At 43.6% G+C, this 18,446-nt stretch overlaps 4 protein-coding genes across 5 annotated transcripts; 3 read left to right on the plus strand and 1 right to left on the minus strand.

The window, feature by feature from the left end:
- Nucleotides 1–157: 157 nt before the first annotated feature.
- On the plus strand, nucleotides 158–2,303 carry fndc10 (fibronectin type III domain containing 10). The gene has a single exon (XM_062464739.1). The coding sequence runs from the start codon at nucleotides 1,113–1,115 to the stop codon at nucleotides 2,250–2,252; it is 1,140 nt and encodes a 379-aa protein (XP_062320723.1). The 5' UTR covers nucleotides 158–1,112; the 3' UTR covers nucleotides 2,253–2,303.
- An 857-nt stretch (nucleotides 2,304–3,160) lies between these two features.
- Nucleotides 3,161–7,189, plus strand: ssu72 (SSU72 homolog, RNA polymerase II CTD phosphatase). Its single transcript, XM_062464749.1, has 5 exons — nucleotides 3,161–3,444; nucleotides 4,425–4,568; nucleotides 5,703–5,842; nucleotides 5,981–6,099; nucleotides 6,313–7,189. Exons 1-5 carry the CDS (start codon nucleotides 3,365–3,367, stop codon nucleotides 6,412–6,414), a joined length of 585 nt encoding a protein of 194 aa, XP_062320733.1. The 5' UTR covers nucleotides 3,161–3,364; the 3' UTR covers nucleotides 6,415–7,189.
- An 817-nt stretch (nucleotides 7,190–8,006) lies between these two features.
- tmem240b (transmembrane protein 240b) lies at nucleotides 8,007–11,365 on the plus strand. The gene is made up of 4 exons (XM_062473393.1): nucleotides 8,007–8,488; nucleotides 8,705–8,811; nucleotides 10,299–10,510; nucleotides 11,049–11,365. The coding sequence occupies exons 1-4, from the start codon at nucleotides 8,435–8,437 to the stop codon at nucleotides 11,201–11,203; spliced, it is 528 nt and encodes a 175-aa protein (XP_062329377.1). The 5' UTR covers nucleotides 8,007–8,434; the 3' UTR covers nucleotides 11,204–11,365.
- Nucleotides 11,366–11,743: 378 nt separating this feature from the next.
- Nucleotides 11,744–18,424, minus strand: atad3 (ATPase family AAA domain containing 3). Of its 2 annotated transcripts, none has more exons than XM_062464768.1 (17): nucleotides 18,097–18,424; nucleotides 17,494–17,570; nucleotides 17,240–17,341; nucleotides 16,960–17,019; nucleotides 16,804–16,873; nucleotides 16,527–16,692; nucleotides 16,358–16,427; nucleotides 16,099–16,254; nucleotides 15,887–15,943; nucleotides 15,552–15,677; nucleotides 15,208–15,332; nucleotides 15,004–15,055; nucleotides 14,805–14,875; nucleotides 14,539–14,706; nucleotides 13,573–13,681; nucleotides 13,004–13,235; nucleotides 11,744–12,889 (listed from the first exon to the last, which is right to left on the minus strand). In XM_062464768.1, the coding sequence occupies exons 1-17, from the start codon at nucleotides 18,293–18,295 to the stop codon at nucleotides 12,723–12,725; spliced, it is 2,007 nt and encodes a 668-aa protein (XP_062320752.1). In that variant the 5' UTR covers nucleotides 18,296–18,424; the 3' UTR covers nucleotides 11,744–12,722. The 2 variants fall into 2 exon arrangements, with proteins under 2 accessions (XP_062320752.1, XP_062320746.1); XM_062464762.1 differs by having other exon boundaries at nucleotides 11,744–12,878; nucleotides 12,993–13,235.
- Nucleotides 18,425–18,446: the final 22 nt, after the last annotated feature.

The following is an 18,446-nucleotide window of genomic DNA, read 5'->3' on the forward strand; positions in this document are numbered from 1 at the left end:
GTGACGTAAGGTCAGGAAGATCTAACTGAAGAACCAAAATTAAAGGCAGAGGCTGATGAAAGTCTGAAGTGGATTGTATAGTACACTGGTAAAATAATATCGGCCAAATAACCACATGGGGCCGCTGTAGGCTTATTAGTAAAGCTCAATGTTTCCTCCTTTTATATCAGTTTAGACCATTTTTATCGAGTGGCACGTCAGACAATTGAGTGATTTAATTCAGATTTTGTTTCGTTTGGACTTGGAAAGGTATGAGGTTATACTATATTTAGTTGCCTGATACATTTCAAAATGTGTTAAGTTTGTTAAATAAGTTAGAGGCATTGCGAAATAAAATGCCTTTGGATGATTATCCGTTTAAAAATGATGTTAAACATTGTACCCTCACTCTGAAAATCGTTGACGCAAGATATGAGTGGAAAGTAGTAGGCAAGCCTAGACGAAGAAGCTGAAAGCTGGGTGCTCGGGAAGGCCCAATTAATAGATGAACCGATGAAAATGACTGAAATAGTTGTCTTTTTTGGGGTAAAGATTATCAGACACTGAAATTGGAGTGGTGACTTACAAGAAGAACAGGATGAGTCATGTAGCCTAATTGACGACTAGGCAAAAAAAAATCTAAAAAAACGTGCGGACACACGACAGCCGTCAACGGTTGCCAGACAAGAAAACAAAATGTGACAAACGTAAAGGAAACTGGATCATCGCCTTGTCCACCGCCTTTGAACAACCCCAGTCGCGTAAGTTACATAACTGCACCAAAAGCCTACCTTCGTATTCTTAACCAACTTGACCTAATTAGCTCTTATGTCTGTAAACAGAGACGCATAATGTAAAAGAGCCACTGGTAAAAATGGTCTCCCTGTAACATTATGGCAACAACCGCCCGAATATTAGTTTAATTGTTTCTATTTATTTTTGTCGCAGACAGCCCTATCTCGCATTGGGAAGAACTGCATGGAGTTCCAGGGATTCCAAAGCTCGCTGTGATGTAGGCTAAGCTACAACTGTATCTTTTCATACGTTCTATTTGGTTCGCTTTCAAATCAAGCAATTCTGCTAATCATGTCAAAACTCGATGTAAACTGAGTGCACCTGCATAACGGAGAGAAATGACTGAGCTACCACGACCAATGCTGCTCGCCCTCTGGGTAATGCTGCTTTGTATATGTCGCGAGACAATCGGGGATTCCAGACGGACTCGCAGCGGCAGGGATGAGCTACCATCCCCAGCATCAGCAACACCAGAGGTGGGAAGCAAGAGGAACAGGGGTGTGTCTCCAAACTGGTCGAGGCAGCTTGACATCAGTATTAACTCCTTCAGCAAGGGCAAAAACACAAACCTGGGTAATTACATAAATGAAAATGTGACCACAACTAAGCTCCAGGAGGGCCAAGTGAATGGCATGTCCTCAGCCAACACTAGCAGAGGCAACACTCGCACTACCACTGTGATATCTGGGAGGCCAAGCCGACTACAAGGCCGAACAGGATGGAGCATTGACATTGGAGCGGCACCGATGTGTGCCTACCGCATGATGGAGGGGGGCATCGGAGGGCAGTTGTGTTTCAGGCACACACAGTTTGAGTTCAAGTGTCAGCATGACTGTCGGACTGTGAGGTCACAAGAAGGGTCCTTAATGGCCAACGTTATGACAAATGGCAGTGTACTGCTACAATGGACACATGGCAGTTCTACAGCAGAGGTTCATGGGAAAACTAAAGAGAACATGGTTGGACATGACAGAGAAAAACAAGATACTGAAACTACACAACCGAAAGTGGAGAGACAGAGAGGAGCCTCGGGGGAGGCGAGGAAAACTCTGACTGCTCAACGAAAGATGCTTTTGAGTGTACAACCGACCCCAAAAAGTGGGTTTGAGCTCAGCTGCTGGTGGAACGGGAGCTACACCCAGTTTGAGTGTACTGGTGTCCATCTTGGATCAGGCTGCAGAGACTTTTTGCTGAATGAGTTGCATGAGAACGTCCCCTACCGTATCTGTCTGCATCCTCTGCCCTCCATGACTCTCTCCCCAGGCCCGGTCCAGAGGAGAAATCAGAGAGACTGCGTGGAGTTCACCATAACTCCCTCTGGGATGCAAGACATAGTGATTGCCATGACAACAGTGGGAGGAGCCATCTGCGTAATGCTGGTCATCATCTGCTTGCTAGTGGCATACATCACTGAGAACATTATGAGCCCCACTACACAGCACACAAACTCAACATATCAAACACACTCTCGGCATTGAGGTTATTATGCATTGTACTGTACAAAAAGTATACACTGCATGAAATAAAAAGTCACACGTAAAAAATTAACACCCTCATTGCATTGTAATATTACACACAGATTGCATCCTATATATCACATCACATATACCTCATAGTTATGTCTTGGCTTCTACAGACTTCTTCTGTCTGGCCTGAGACAAGGAAATCTTCGTCTGACACTTCCACACCTATACAGATCTCAGATCTATGTTTCACCACACCTCAAACACTACAAAATCGGATCTGAATAATTTTAGGTCAATCACAGTTTACTTAGAAATTACAAACACAACATTTCATTGTGTAAGGTTCCAATATAATGTTTCAAGAACTGTGTTTTGTGTGTATTATTTAAACATCCTCTTTAGTCATATTTAAGTATCTTTACTGTAAACATTTTACAAATGTTCAGCAATAGCTAACTACACCATGTGGGTATGGTTTTAACCTAGAGTGAAGAAAGATATACAGACATCATATGATCCAACATTTTAGAAAGATGCATCTCAAAGATGCACCCGCACACAATATGATTGTCATACTGCCTTAGCCGGATATTCTTGGCTGTTATTATGTGTTGATAATCATGTAATTGACAATATCAAGATACGTTGGCATCCAGTCTGCAAAAAAAAAAATCTTTAGAAACCCCACAGTGAATAAAGAATCTTTCAATTCAAGTCGTGCGCGTTTTTTAGAGGCAATATGTGCTAGTGTGCTATTTAGCAGATATTACTCAGGAAAAATAAATAGGGAAATATATTTCAATGAGAAATATTAATTGTAAATTCTATGTGTTGATTTTCATAGGAATTAGGAAATACACGTTTGTGTGACGTCAAACTAATGTGAAGACTACGCCCTGCCCCCACATGACATCAGCTGAATTATTCTGAATAGTCCATTCGCCATTTTCTCGTAGCTAGGAGAAGGAGAGACCTCAACCCTGCGTAGACAAAGATCTGTGTGCTGCGCAGTCTGTTAATCTAGCTATATCGAGGGCTTTCTCAAGAAATTGTTAAGCTAGTTTGAGGTTGATACTAAATTAAAAGGCAAATAATCGACAGCTAGTTCATTCAGAAGAGTCGCAATGCCGAGCCACCCGCTTCGCGTGGCGGTTGTGTGCTCGAGCAACCAGAACCGCAGCATGGAAGCTCACAACATTCTCAGGTAACACTCGGAAGACAAAAATTCGACTACGACGCCCTACCACGAAGCTATCAAACCGTCATTAGCCGTCGAGCTGGCATTCAGCTTTCAGAACAGGCTGACAGCTCCTCTACCTTCTGTGCAAGGGGCCCAGAATCTATTCACGGACCGACGCAATTCATGAGTCATGATGGCTAGCTAACTAATGTTAGATTATCTTGAGCTGATGTAGTTGGCCTTAAAAAACAAGTCAAACTAGATGCTCTGCCTGCCCGAGCCCATGCCTTGCAACAACGAAATTTGTTTTACTGGACATCTCAGCTAACATGGAGGATGTTCTAGTTCGCCTACATTTCGCTCAACAAAGCTGGGCAGAGCTGAAGATAAACGTCATACCTTTTTCGCAACAAACTACAGCGCGACTGCCATGTAGGCGACCTGGAACGTCTTTCCTGTTCAACGGATCCACAAGTCACATAGGCTACATTGCCTACTCATTTTTTTGTTGTTGTATTTTTCATTTGCTAACAATCTCAAACAGTGGGGCAGGGAGGGACGAAATAAAGGGACTTTGCATTTTCCATTCAAAACCAGAAGTTAATGGCCATTGTATACACTAGAATACATTTGTTTTAGTTTTTATTTCCATAGGATGCACAACTAGCTCTGGTTACAAAGAAAAGTGGTAGCTAACTTGTGACGAATAATTCAACTCAACAAAACTTGTGTGGTTGTGGTTAAAACAATACAGAGCGTATCACACTTCAGCATGACTGATACCTTGATCCAATGCTCTTCAGTGTTAAACATAGGCCTACTGCACCAGAAAAAAAGCTTGTGAATTTTAAAACGTATCAAAATGTTTCTCTTCAGGTAATACTGTGTGAAACAGCCCATACAAGAGGTTTGCTGAGTGTTTGCTTTTGAATGGCAGGTTGTTGCTAAGTTTATGTATTTTTTTCTAACTCATCTCTTGGCTGTGTTTCTTCCTGTCTTTGCAGTAAGCGGGGCTTTGATGTACGCTCATTTGGGACGGGGTCTCATGTGAAGCTACCTGGTCCAGCCCCGGATAAGCCCAATGTGTATGACTTCAAAACCACATATGAACAGATGTACAACGACTTGGTCCGCAAGGACAAGGAACTGTATCCCCGGCACTCAAACATGCACGCTCACTTACACGCATACATGCACAAAAACGTACTATTCTTAGCAAAAGCGGTAAAGTGTTGAGGTGGATAAATGAATTAAGTAAAACATGCCTGAAGTTATCCAGACTTGTGTACGTGGTATGCAGTTTTGTGTAACTGTCCAGGAGGGGGGGATGTAACAACTGTTTTAGCAAGTTGCCATGGTGAGTTAAACTGTAGGTTTGCCTATAGGTCTGCCTCTTCCTCTACTCATTAGTGTCCAACTACTAGTGGTAACAGGTGAGCAATTCTTTTTTGAAGTGGTATTTCCATGGAGCTGTTTATCAACATGAAGTAACAAAATCCGGTAAATGTTAACATTGATCTGGTCCTCAGTAAACCAATTTGTTAATGTAAAGTTTTTCAGATATCTTTAGTCTACAGGAAATGTGCAATGCAGAGTCAGTCTCCCAACACATTTGGGAAGAAAAGGCTTGTCTTAATTAATCAGATTACTGGCACAATATCTATGCAAAAGCAAATAATGCATAGCTTTCAGTTTTAATCTGCATATGTTCAATAAATAGAAGGAAAATAAATGTTTCTGGTTGCTTACCCTCACTAACTTTTTGGGAAGTCTTCAAAACTACAAGTGATGCTACAGATTGCTTCAGAGCTTCTGATTATTGAAACTAGAATATTTCTCACGGTGTGTGTAATTTGCAGTGCAACACAACCATTTGGGTTGGATGTGAAGTGTCTCCTGTCTTGCATATTTGTCATGAGCTTTATCACGCACACACAAGCAAATGGAGGCTTAAGATCTTAATATAATTCATGCTTTGTCCACTAGAGGTCTATGTTGCATACCACATGCACATCATTTGAATGAAGTTTGTGGGGGGAAAAACCTTTAGAAGACTGATCGATTTGTTTTTAGAAGTTTTATTTTTATAATTTGATTTTCACATTTCAATGTGTATCTGGTACTTTTTTTTCAGTGCATCCTATACATGCTTCACAGCTCCACTGTTTGCATGTTGGTGGTAGTGTTTTTCCGTGAAGGAACAAGATGGTTATATTTATTCCTTAGTTCTTGGGATATGTTCCCTGTTTCTGTTTTGTTCCTTGACCCTTCCAACACCTCAGATACACACAGAACGGAATTCTGCACATGCTGGACCGCAACAAACGCATTAAGTCACGGCCAGAGCGCTTCCAGAACTGCAAGGACCAGTTTGACCTGGTCATCACCTGTGAAGAGAGGGTGTACGACCAAGTGTTAGAAGGTGAGGATTTCTTCCCTATGTATTCAAGGGGAGTACTTAAAACATGCTTCACTTGCAGTTGGGAGAACTAGGATGCATTAAACCATAATATGTTGTAGGTCTTTGCATTTGAACTTGCATTTGATCCCACCCCTCCAGACCTGAACTCACGAGAGCAGGAGACCCTCCAGCCGGTTCATGTCATCAATGTGGACATCCAGGACAACCACGAGGAGGCCACCCTGGGGGCCTTCCTGATCTGTGAGCTGTGTCAGTGTGTAAGTGTCCCAACTTAACGCTACTAGCTGTTGCTAACATAGACGCATGCTGAAGTGCATTGGAATTGTGTGATTTTTAAATGCCTTGTGACGTTTGATCACAGAGGTGAGCACAGGTTCTGAGTCTAAGATGGAAACATTCTTTTTTGCTTGGTTGTAAATCCTCGTTGGGGAATTCTCAATATTTTACCTCTTGTTCCATCCCCCTTTCAGATTCAACACACCGATGACATGGAGAACGAGATGGATGAGCTGCTGCAGGAGTTTGAGGACAAAAGCAACAGGCCTTTCCTCCACACTGTCTGTTTCTACTGATGCTGCCCCCCCACACCTGACGACACACACACATCACCTCTATGCCCCTTCACACATCACTTAAATAAGCAAACATGATACTGTAAACCAATTCTGCTGTTGGTGGGGATCACCAACAGCAGAAGCAAAAGCTCCCTTTCTCAGAGGGCTCATCACTCTAGCACCTCTGTTTACTCCTTGACATGGCCACGGTCCGCTCACTGTCGTCCCCCCCTCCCTTACAGTGAAACCACTGACCTATTTCTCCTCAGAATCAACAAGCCCCCATTTGATATGCTGAACTGAATATATTCCCCCTTTGATCAAAAAGGGTAGGATGTTTTCTAAGTTGTGCATACTGATCCTATTTGATTTTGAGTTCATTTTTGAAGAATGAGTCGATATTCCTCATTGATTACGTATGATTTGACCCTTTTTACTTCTGCTTGATTGAGAAGTGTTTTTATGGGATCAGAATGATGTTTTAGGGTGAATATCCTGACTGACGGTGTCAGTGTTAAAGTACAGCAGGAATTAAACTGAATAGGGGTATAATAATGAATAACCAAACCAAGAGACCACAGGGTTCTCATTTCTCCTCCCACTATGTTTTCATATATTATGTATTGATTCATATTTAACTCCAGTTTGCTATATTTCAGGGCGTAGAATATTTGTTTCTTTTGTAAATGTAAAGGAATGAAAACATGTAATAATTTGCAAACTCAAGAGTGCCTGAATTTCTGTATGTACATAATAGGAATCTAGTAAAGGAATAAAATACTCTAGGGAAACATTTCATCAATGTATTTATTATGACTTAATAGAGGATCCATGGACAATATATTAGCACATTTACATTTAGTCATTTAGCAGACGCTCTTATCCAGAGTGACTTACAGTAAGTACAGGGACATTCTCCCTGAGGCAAGTAGGGTGAAGTGCCTTGCCCAAGGACACAACGTCATTGGCACGGCCGGGAATCGAACTGGTAACCTTCAGATTACTAGCCCGATTCCCTAACCGCTCAGCCGCCTGACTCCTCGCAACGTCTGGCTATTTGTCCTGTATAATGTTATGAGTGTGTAGGTTTTTAAATTGACTTAGTATGACTATATCAATCAGCAATGCAATTAGCACATGTCATTTAGTATGTCAGAGATGGAGGATAATATGATAAATTGTTAGACAATCTAAATGAACCATTTGTCAAATCCTCTGTGGTCTGCAAATCAAGAGACCCTTACAGATGCAAGCTTGAGATATTTTATAGTGACGAGTCCCACCCCAAATCAGCGACTTGAATGGATACAACCTTGGCCATTCAAGACAAAGTATGGAATTACTGCAAATACTGGTAAAGTGCTACTGGGACTACCTAACTTGGAAGGTTACTCACCATGGTCTTATCAGGCTTGCATTACAGTGGTTCAATCCACTCAGTCCTCGTTCATCTTGCTCGTACTTTCTTTGCAGTGATGGATGTCGCATTTAAGTAATTGGGTGGTGACAGTAGCCTTGACCCTAACCAGGAGATTGAATATCTGTGAGAAACAGAGGGTGGGGTTTGGGTGAATGAGTGAGAGAGTGAGAGAGAGAGAGAGAGAGAGAGAGTGAGAGTGAGTGAGTGAGTGAGTGAAAAAGATACTGGATCAAGTTTCTGGTAGACTACCTGATTGTTAAAGTCACTAGATGAGCATACATAATATGGTGTTTCCTGTCAGGTAAGGACAGCCTGGTGTGGTTGGTACTATAGCTCACGGAATCCGACCTCGTCCTGCCATTTTTCTTTTGTGCTCCTGTTACGTGCAACGATAATCACAGCATCACGGAGAGGCCACTGCAAATGTCATATTTTTAACGCATGCTGTGGAATAGCATTCAACGGACACTCGTCACACAGCCATCGGTCAAAGAAACAGCTGTTTATCATGTCGCTGAAAAACGAAATTTGGGTGGGCGAAGCGAGCGTGTCGGTGGTTTTTGCATCCATACGTACCTGAGCGGCGAGAGCCTTTGCTGAGTAGAGCACAAGAAGTTTATGCGATCAACAACCACCATGATCTTGAGGATTTTGGGGGCTACCTTTGTTGTGGTAAGAAGAACACGTTCTCTCACCTGCACAGAACGGCCTATTTCTTCGCACCCAAAACTATTTTGTCTTCAGTAGCCTCTTAAACGTGGGGATATTTTTTTGTGAAACCTTGATGAACAAACATTTTTCTATGTTTGGCGACAGCCGCCTTTCTGAGGATACACGTTGATATTAATTGTTGATTCTGTCCCATCTGACTTCGGTGGTTATTTTCAGGCTGTGGCGTGTCTAACTGACATGAACGCGCTTCTGGACCGCTTTCACAACTATATCATACCACATTTGCGAGGGGAAGACCGCATATGTCGTTGCAACTGTGGGAGGTAGGCTAAATAACTGTCTTTTAAGAATGTAGACTCATTTTAATTAAAATGAGTCTACATTCTACGAACTTAAGTCCATTTGTCATTAAACCCTTAATTAGCTATAGGGCAGAACATGTTCTGGAGAGAATTTATATATGTGTATTGTAATTAAAATAAGGTATATAAAAAAAACTAATATGATTCATTTATAAGGAATAAGAAAAAAAATAGAACATGTTTATGTGCTGACACTACCGAGGCGGTTTTTCCCCCACTGTCCTTCGGCGCTCATTCATATTTCATTAAGATACCCAAGACTGACAGCACGGTGTCAACTTTAACACGTAGGCCTACGTCCTTCAACTAATATAAATAATAATAGAAGAGGCTACACATGGAATCTGGCATAATTGTGCCTTTTCAGCTCAAGACACTCGTTAAAGTGAATGTTGGCATTACATCTCTCCCCAATTTGAAAGGATAGGCTACCATCTAATCACGTTGTCTTGTCATAGAATCAGTTGAAACACATCCCATTAAACACAATGTTATTTGAATGGTAACAAATGACGTGCGTGATTTTTTGTAGTGAGTCTTACATCCTTACTATCACCAACACGGTGTGACTTGCTGACAGTATGTGATTCAGGTGATTAGACATTGAGTGCAACCAATCCAACTTTATTGTCCAAGACACATTCTTAGGGGTGCCCTGGTAGCTCACCGGACTAATGCGTGCACCATGTAGGCTGAGGCCCTTCACCGCATCCACTCTCTCTTCCCACATCCCCTGTCCTCTCCAAACACCATCTCTATCATAAAATAATAAAGGCAGAAAGGGCACAATAGACATTCTTCTGGTAAGCAAGATCTCATTCTTTCACACACTCATTCCTATGCTAACCCTCTTCAGTTTTCACTTGGTTGGACTTACCCTCCCTTATTTACACCCCTCCCTCTCACTTATGTGTGTCACATTTCTCTCTTAGAATGTTCTCACCACTGCTCCCTCTTCTACCCCCTTTTGTCCGCGGAGTTTCTGTTCAGTATAGGACAGATCTGCCTGGAGCCTAGTGGAGAGTAGTACAGGTTGACTTCCCCCTCTCTGCTTCCCATGGGGCTCAGAGGCCAGCTGTTTAGTGATGCGTTTCCTGTGCTTCCCTCCAGCAACAGCTGTCCCCTCCCCCCATCCATTCTATACACTCAGCAGTAGCCTATATCACACGCACGTACATGCTATACACGCATATATACATGCAGTACATTTAATTAGACCCTAGATGTAATTGTATGTGTCCCTATAGACCGTATTCCCCATTCCTCATTCTATATATATATCTCAACCTGACCTGAATTCCCTCACCAGTATGTTACCCCACTCACTCTCTTTCACTCGTTCTCTCTCTCCTTTGCTCTTTCATTCTTCTCTCTCTCTCTCTCTCTCTCTCTCTCTCTCTCTCTCTCTCTCTCTCTCTCTCTCCCTGGTCACTTCCTCCTGACTACAGGCACCATGTACACCATGTTGTTCCTTATGACGGGGACCAGTCCCTGGTGGACTCAGCGGAGAACTATCGTGTCAGTGACAGTGTATCCAAGCAGGAGATGGACATGATGCTGGGTCTTCTCCTGGGCTTCTGTCTGAGCTGGGCCTTGATGTGGCTGGATGGCATGCTGCACTCTGCCCTGCGGGGCTGGAAGTCCAAGCAGCACCACAGTGGTGAGTCCACACAAAGCACAAACTCCCAATATCATATAGGATCCTGAGCACCAGCCAAAAAAGAAATGGTTGCACAGAGAGGGATATCCTAAATATACATATGCAGTGCAGCTTGGTTGTCTTGTGTTTTCAGTATTCCAGTGTTTTGGCTGTGTAGGAAATTGGTGTTGAGGTAAGCACATTCTAAGCTGTAGCTACTTGTACTTTAGGAAAGAGTGGGGGTGGTTGGCAGGAAGGTGCAGGTATGACTCATCTCTGGCTCTCTCTTTTCATTGTGGTGTGTGTGTGTGTACACACACACACCCACACACACAGGTTTGCTCCAAAGGTAGGATGGTCTTGTAAGACTGTTGGAAAGTATTAACATGCATAGGTTATTCATTTGTAAATGCTCTGTCTCTGCTCTATTCTTTCCCTGTCTATTTTAACTGTAAACTCTAAGGTCTAAGATGTGTCATTTGAAGTATAGGATGGGTTACATGTGTTGAATACTCTCCTTTTAATGATATGCTGTTGTATTCTTCCCACTGGTGTCTAGATGGGTTGTCCTGGTCCTGGGTTCCCCGATTTTGTAACCTTAGAGACGTACGCAGACGGGTCCACCTCCGGCAACTGGAGGACTCTACAGCGAGCACAGTCCACATCAAACAGAAGGTGTATCACAATGGCCATAACAGCCCAAGACACTTATAAAAGACTAGTAGAACTGGATATCTGAGCCTGTATAATTGTTTATACTGAGGTATAAACACTTCAGAATTGAAAATGAATTAATTTGACATTTTATACTCAATTTTAAAGACTTTAAACTTAGAGGTCAGCTAAACTGACTTCAAGATTCCATCAACCATGCTTGGTTTTAACCCTTGTGTTATCTTCGGGTCATTCTGACCCATCAGTCATTGTGACCCACCGTTGTATTGCGACAACTTTACCGCATACAAAAACAAAGTGAAGCATTTTCTTTTAACCGGTGGGCTGTCTCAGACCCCCCACATTGGAATGGTTAAAAGAAAATTATTTGTATTTGTTTTTATATTGGGTAAAATTGGGTAAACACAACAATGGTTCGTTATGAACCTTTGGGTCATGTGACCCGAAGGCAGCACGAGGGTTAAGAGGCATCTTTTCGACTGGCACCACTGATTTTATTCTCCTGGTGGAATTGGAGCACATTCAATTTCCAGGATTCCAATAAATAATAATAATTGGGAATGCTTTTTTGCAAAATAATTGAAGACATATTTATTTAGCCTGAGGGTGATATGCCCTGTGATATTATGTTGTGGCATGTTCATAATGTAGTTTGAAATGTTACCTGGGATTTGATTTGGGTAGGGTGTTAGAGTATAACCTCTATTAATTCCAACTGGGGTCTACTCATTTTAAAGTTCATAAAACGGTGCTCAAATGAAAATCAGGTGCACCATGGTGGCTTTAACAGCTTTCCCACTGCCTATGTAGTGTTTAGTGACCAACACAACCCTCATTCATACAGTGCCATGTCAAGGACATGAGAACCAGCTACGATGATATGTGTCCTTGGCATAACAGTGTAGAAGTGAGTAACTCTTATTACTGTGAAATATAGTCTGAGTCCACCTAGCCCAGTCTTGTGCCTGTCTTTCCATCCAGACATTGCTGTTGAGGAAAATGTCTGTTTCGTTAAAGCTGCCAGTGGAGTTTTACAAAGTCATTGCACTGTTTAAATTCTACCTCATCATGCACTATGGCTTAATACCTATCCTACATCTAAACTTGTTTGTGCAATTAATCTGTCTTAATGTAATGTAAATATATCTAAAGAGAGACCAATGTGTGGTCTGCCTTGTGTTCCATAACATTTTATACATAATGAATCACAAAGATCAACTGTTGTAAGAAATATCGATTATTTTACTGTTTATAAAAAAACACAGCCATCTCCATAACACTTCATGTCAGTAGTCATCTCTTACAGTGCATCTCTATTTCTACAATTACAGACAAAAGGTACCCGTATAAAGTACATTTCCAGAATCTTTAAATATGTAATATATTAGAACTGCTCTTCAGTTTCTGCATAATTGTTTTATGAAATGCTAGCTAGTGTCTCTTCGGCACTCTCTGCTCTGGAAGCCAGAGCCAGCCGGACAGACAGACGTTCATACAGACTACACACACTGAGGAACAGGAGGCATCAACCGCAGCAATTCCAGACAGTTTCCTCATCTTAAACCGGAGTCCCATCTTTTGATGGCGTAGATTTGGCATCACCCTCCTTCCCTGCCTCTCTCTCAAGGGGAGGGGCTTCATTCTGGGCTTTACTCTCTAGCCCCTCCCCTTGGGTCTGTAAAATGTCCTCTGCTTGGACACTCTCTACTTTAGCCTGGACAGTCCCCCCCTCCCCTGTACCTCCCCCCTTGGCCGGAACCACGGCACTATCTGTTACAGGAAGGATTGAATTCAGCTGCACTTCCTCCAAAGGAACAGGGGCTTCCACTTTCTCTGCCTCCAGGACAGGAGCCAGGACCTCCTGAGCCTGGGCAGGCTGTCCCTTGGGCAGTGTGAAACCTATCCCAGCCCCAGCGTCCGCTGCCCCGGTCTGGCCAGGTATGACCTCTGCAGCAGCCTCGTCTCTGTGCAGCCAGTTCATCTTCTGGAGGTGCTGTTTGATGGAGTCCTCCACCCGGGCATCAATCATGGCCTCCGTAAGGACACCGTCCTCTGATGAGTATGCTGCAGCCTAAAGGTAGAAATGACATGCCATGTAGTATTATTACCCCACATGGAGAGATGGGCATTATGGATACAGATGATATCTTTAACAAGACAATGTCAGATGTTACAACTATTCATAGATCTCTATACAGAAGGAGAAATAAATTGGTCTTAAAAAGAGAAATCACCTGAAGTCAGTGTTATGAAACATTTATCTACTATAAATCTCTCACAAGAATCTTCAACACAGGCTCCTCTCACAATGTATTACTGAGGTTAATTAAAGGTGCACTGACATGACGTCATACACTGTGCATTCACAAGATGATGCATTAGAATGTAAGTATGTATTAAACTCTGACCTGCCAGGCCACGCCCAGTTTGGAGATCTCTCTGCCGGACATGCCCTCTGCCAGTTTGGCAATCTCAGAACACTTCAGCCCATAGTCAAACTGTGCCAGCTTCATTCTCCTGCAGAGAACAGGAAGAAAGACACAGAAGGAGAATGAGATAGACCGAGAGAACAGACAGAGAAAGAGAAGATAAGAGTGGGAGTCAGGTGGCTGAGCGGTTAGGGAATCGGGCAAGTAATCAGAAGGTTGGCGGTTCGATTCTCGGCTGTGCCAATTGAGGTTGTGCCCTTGGGCAAGGCACTTCACCCTACTTGCCTCAGGGGAAATGTCCCTGTACTTACTGTAAGTCGCTCTGGATAAGAGCGTCTGCTAAATGACTAAATGTAAGTGAGGTGCTGGTTCCATAAGCTTCTCACTAACATCCATTAGGATTATGATAACTGTAATGAGTCTGGATAGCCGTTGCTAAAACCTCTTAGAGAGGTGTTTCCCCCTGGTCCAGTGTGTGTGTGTGTGTTTGGCCCCCTGCCGCGCAGTTTCCAGCTCCTTGCCCCCTCAGAGCCCCAGTATAATTAGTGACTCAGCAGCATGGCTGGCTGACCTCCACATGCAGCCAGCAGGCAGGCTGTCACACGGCCACCTGCTCTTCAAGGTCCTTGATCCGATCATAACAGACCCTGCAGCCATTAGCGAAGGAGTACCAGACCGCAGAGGGGGGTAGGGCACTCCTGGATACCTAAAGAGTTTCCCTTACCTGTATGTTTGTGTAACTGTAGCCTATAAAGCACTTTAGCAATTATATTGTGCTTGTACTTGTATATTTTTGAACATATCTAATTACTAGATACGGTCCTCGCCATCAACCATCACTGGTTTCATTATTTATTCCTCTGTGTGCCTGCTTGTGCGAGTGGCCTATTTAAACCTGGGCTGCAGTGTTGTATTGCTGGTGAAGGTATGTCCTATGTGACTCACTGTCTCCCCCCGGTGGCTGGCTCCAGCACGTATTTGTCAAAGTACAGTCGCACCAGCCTCTCCCTTTCCTCAAGGCCCGGAAGGGCGAAGTTGACTATCTCGTCGATACGGTCGTTGATCGCCCAGTCAAACTGCTCTGGCTGATTACTGGCCAGTACTAGCATAAACCTGAGTGGGGAGAGAAGGTAAGAGCAGGATGTTATGGGTAATATAGTATCACAAGGTGTGCTTGTAGTTTACGAGAGTAGGACGTCATGGGGACTGACTTGTTGCTCTGCTCTCCAGTGCGGTAAAGGAATGCGTTCAGAGTTGCTCTAAGGTCTTCACTGATCTTCTCCTGCATACAGAACGAAAAAGAAAGAAGTCTAAAGAAAACTAAAAGTGTAAGATGGTAAGACAAAGTCTAAGACAGACATTTTTGTTGCTGCCGTCTCCTGTCCAGTGTACCATGACACCATGACTTACAGTGGATCTCTTGCGAAGGAATGCATCAGCTTCATCAACAAAGAGCAGCAGGCTGAACAGAGGAGAAAGAACATGGCTCAAACATGGTCATTTAAGTTGGACTATCGTGTAGGACATGTGTACAGATGATCAAATGGTACTCTCACAGCATGGTCTGTCATATAAAACTGTACTTAATACAGTGACTGAATGAGGGAACCATACCCACGGCGAGTTGTGTTGGCCCAGTCAAACACTTTGTGCATAGCAGTGACGCCCTCACGGCCCATAGGCGCCACATCACCACCTGTCATAATGGCATAGTCCATCCCAGAATGCATTGCCAGCTTCTACTCAGAACAAAAAATACACGAAACAATTGTCAGCACATACAAAAACCATGACTAATCCTACCTTCATACAAAGAAAGCCTGTCTAAAGGTAAACCAAAAACATGAATATCAAGAATATTCTATTTGTCACCCAACCCACTAATGTTTGTGAAATAAATGTTTGATTTGACTTAGACTTGCACTGAGTTCAACAGTGGCCAGCTGTGCAGGTCCTACCTTGGCAAAAAGGGTCTTTCCAGTGCCAGGAGGTCCGTACATTAGGATGTTACGGTACAGGCCACGGTTCTGCCTCGTGTTCCTGGTTGCTATGGCAATGTCACGTACACGCTCCTCCAGAGTTGGCTGAGAAGAGAGGTTTACATCCTTCCTTTCATCCAATCTCTAACAAGATGGCGTTCTCACGAGTTTTTACAGTACAGCATATTTCACTGGTCTGCCTCTGATGCAAAGGCGTAGGATAATTTTAATAAACACATAACTGTAAGAAGTACAGTATGGCTGGCTGTACTTCAGGTTGCAGCCTCTTAAATGTGACTGTGTTGAGTACTTACACTGAGCACTACTCCCTCCAGGGCATCCTGAGGCTTGCTCGTCAAGCGCTTTGTCACCTGGGAGGAGAGAAGGAATCAAACTGACCCACTACTTCACAACAATTTGTGATCTATTGCAAACGTAACATAAGTGTAATTATATTTTGTAGAAATACAAAAAGCATAATTTACTCAAGAGATGGAAAAGCACACTGTGGCACCTCCATACTAACCTTTACGGGGTGCTTAATCGCCTCCCCCACAGTGATGCGGGACGTCTCTCTGACCAATGAGGGCTTGCCAAGCCGAGCCTCAATGTATCGCCCTGCCACCCCCGTGGCGTTCCGGGCTGTGTACACGCCCACGGCCAGAAGGGTCAGTCCTGCCACCTGGTGGAAAGGGATAACACAACATTCAGAGACATGCAACATTTAATTTTTTTTATGATATCGTGCATCTCCTTGGAAACTGTAACATCAAGGAGGGTCTCACCGTAGCTGTCACTTTATCCCAGTCAGACACAAAAGCTCGAAATCCTTCTCCAAACACAGCACCTGCAGTTCTGAGGTGAAACAATCACACAATCAGGTCTCCACACACTACTTCAGTATATCTCACTGTGTTGTAATTGGTGGTGCGGCAGCATGATGGTACGTCTTACCGTATAGTTTCCAGAACGGTCTGCCTGTGTTCTGCTGCCTTCAGGCGGATCTGCTCACGGATAATATCAGCGTTCTCCCGCTCCACGCGACCCCTTGCTCTAGACTCCGCTTCCACACGCAGAAGCTCGTTTTTGTGCCTCAGATTCATCTCATGCTCAATTGTTGCTGGAAGCAGGATGGAATACATCAGTTAATAAGTCCATCTGGAACAGATATATACTGCACCTAACCCAACACTGACCAAGGACTCTCATCAGTTGTGTGGTGAGTCAGTACCTTTTCTCATGGCTTCCTGCTTCTGTACAGACTCTTCCTGTCTGCGGAGGTTTTCTTCATTTATGGTTTGCTGAGGAAGATACAGACACACTCTATATCTGCCTTTGACATTGGGCCTGCATAGGACTGGGTTTACAAGTCCAAGCAAGTGATTACCTGTTGCCTGAGCTGATCCTCGTACCTCTGTCTGGCTAGCCTGTCTTGGTACTGGGCTCTCTGAGAGGGAACAGAGAAGACATGGGTTACCATTGTAGTACAAACAGAACCTCCTACTGGCAAATCTTATAAAATACAGTTAGTTCCAAATGTGTGTATTTTATTTTCATCCTATGTACAGCACATATGGAGAGGCTTCCACTGGTCTGGCAATTCAGCAGCTGCTATACACAACATCTGGACTGCTCACCAAACACTTGCTCTGATGCTACCCTCTCACCGACTGATGTTGTTTGGTCTCCTCATTCACAGTTTTCCTCCTCTCCTCTCCTTGGATGCGGATTTGATCCCCCTTCAGTTGCTCCAGTGCTGCCTCGTACTCCTGCCACAGACAGATGTGGTATAGTAAATGAAGACAAACCAGTATTGTACCATACCTAGAAGTTAGCAACCAGTGACCACTGGTAGATTTTTTATCTCCCAGAACACCGCACTTAACTAACATTGTACCACAGGCATTAGGCTATGCAGTACCTTTATTTTGGTTTGGTGTTCCATATGAACACTCTGTTCCTGCATGCGTGCCAACTCCAGAGCTTCTTTGGCATGGCCTGGAATGAAGAAGATAAAAAATGTTTGTCAATTTCCATTTTTGTATATAACAGTGTGATTGGGCGATAGATGTATTGCAACTGACAAGGCTTCATTGGCACTGCATAAAAAACCTGTGAATTGTGTAAATACATATTTTCTACATAAGTTAACAAAAGACTTTAATTGTGAGTGATGCAAGTTCATGTCATTATTTCATTCCACTGGCTAGCTAACAGATGACCTTTGAACCCTTCACCTTGAATGAACCATGGACAGACTCACAGTCAATTCAGATTTTAGCAAATCCTAAAACGGCCAAACATTGACTTTCATTCAGTTTCACCTACAGTCTTATTGGCAGCTCGCTAAAGATTAGACGTTGCATCAGTAGTATTTGCTAGCTAGCTAATTAGATTGAAAGCTAGCGGCTAGTACAGCTAGCGCCATGCGATGAAAGCATCTTCACGTGACTGCTTCATAATATCCTTGGAATTTCGTCTAAATGCTCCGTTTAATTATGGACCTGATATGAAAGACACTTACGGGACTTGTCCAGCTCCTTGGCTGCCTGGGCCGCTCGCTCCAACCCCGTTGGATCGAAGTTGCTCCATTTGTCCTTGGGTTTATCACCGCCTGTGGAGCCACCACCGGACCCACCAGCCGGTGGAGGTGGTGGCGGCGGACCGGGGAACTCAGGGGGCGCCTCGGGCTGCCCCTTGTTAAGGCCGAACAGCCAGGACATCTTACTGTAAACGGGTGACGAACTCTTCGGAAATGCCGGTTGTGGGGATGCGGTTCGTGCTGCTGTGCCTGCTTGTCACTACGACGCTTCAGACACGCTTGTCATGCTGCTACTTTGCGCAAGTGCAGAATGGACCAACGTTTTTTCTGAA

Source organism: Osmerus eperlanus, chromosome 1 (genome assembly GCF_963692335.1).
Source record: "Osmerus eperlanus chromosome 1, fOsmEpe2.1, whole genome shotgun sequence".
NCBI lineage: Eukaryota > Metazoa > Chordata > Actinopteri > Osmeriformes > Osmeridae > Osmerus > Osmerus eperlanus.

Coding starts and splice junctions, on each gene's coding strand:
- fndc10 (XM_062464739.1), top strand. CDS start 1,113: ATGACTGAGCTACCACGACCAATGCTGCTCGCCCTCTGGGTAATGCTG.
- ssu72 (XM_062464749.1), top strand. CDS start 3,365: ATGCCGAGCCACCCGCTTCGCGTGGCGGTTGTGTGCTCGAGCAACCAG. Junction 3,445..4,424: donor GAAGCTCACAACATTCTCAG/GTAACACTCGGA, acceptor CTGTCTTTGCAG/TAAGCGGGGCTTTGATGTAC. Junction 5,843..5,980: donor GTACGACCAAGTGTTAGAAG/GTGAGGATTTCT, acceptor CCACCCCTCCAG/ACCTGAACTCACGAGAGCAG.
- tmem240b (XM_062473393.1), top strand. CDS start 8,435: ATGCGATCAACAACCACCATGATCTTGAGGATTTTGGGGGCTACCTTT. Junction 8,489..8,704: donor TGGGGGCTACCTTTGTTGTG/GTAAGAAGAACA, acceptor GGTTATTTTCAG/GCTGTGGCGTGTCTAACTGA. Junction 8,812..10,298: donor TGTCGTTGCAACTGTGGGAG/GTAGGCTAAATA, acceptor TCCTGACTACAG/GCACCATGTACACCATGTTG.
- atad3 (XM_062464768.1), bottom strand. CDS start 18,295: ATGTCCTGGCTGTTCGGCCTTAACAAGGGGCAGCCCGAGGCGCCCCCT. Junction 17,571..18,096: donor CAAGGAGCTGGACAAGTCCC/GTAAGTGTCTTT, acceptor TCTTCATTCCAG/GCCATGCCAAAGAAGCTCTG. Junction 14,707..14,804: donor ACTGGAGAGCAGAGCAACAA/GTCAGTCCCCAT, acceptor CTCCCCACTCAG/GTTTATGCTAGTACTGGCCA.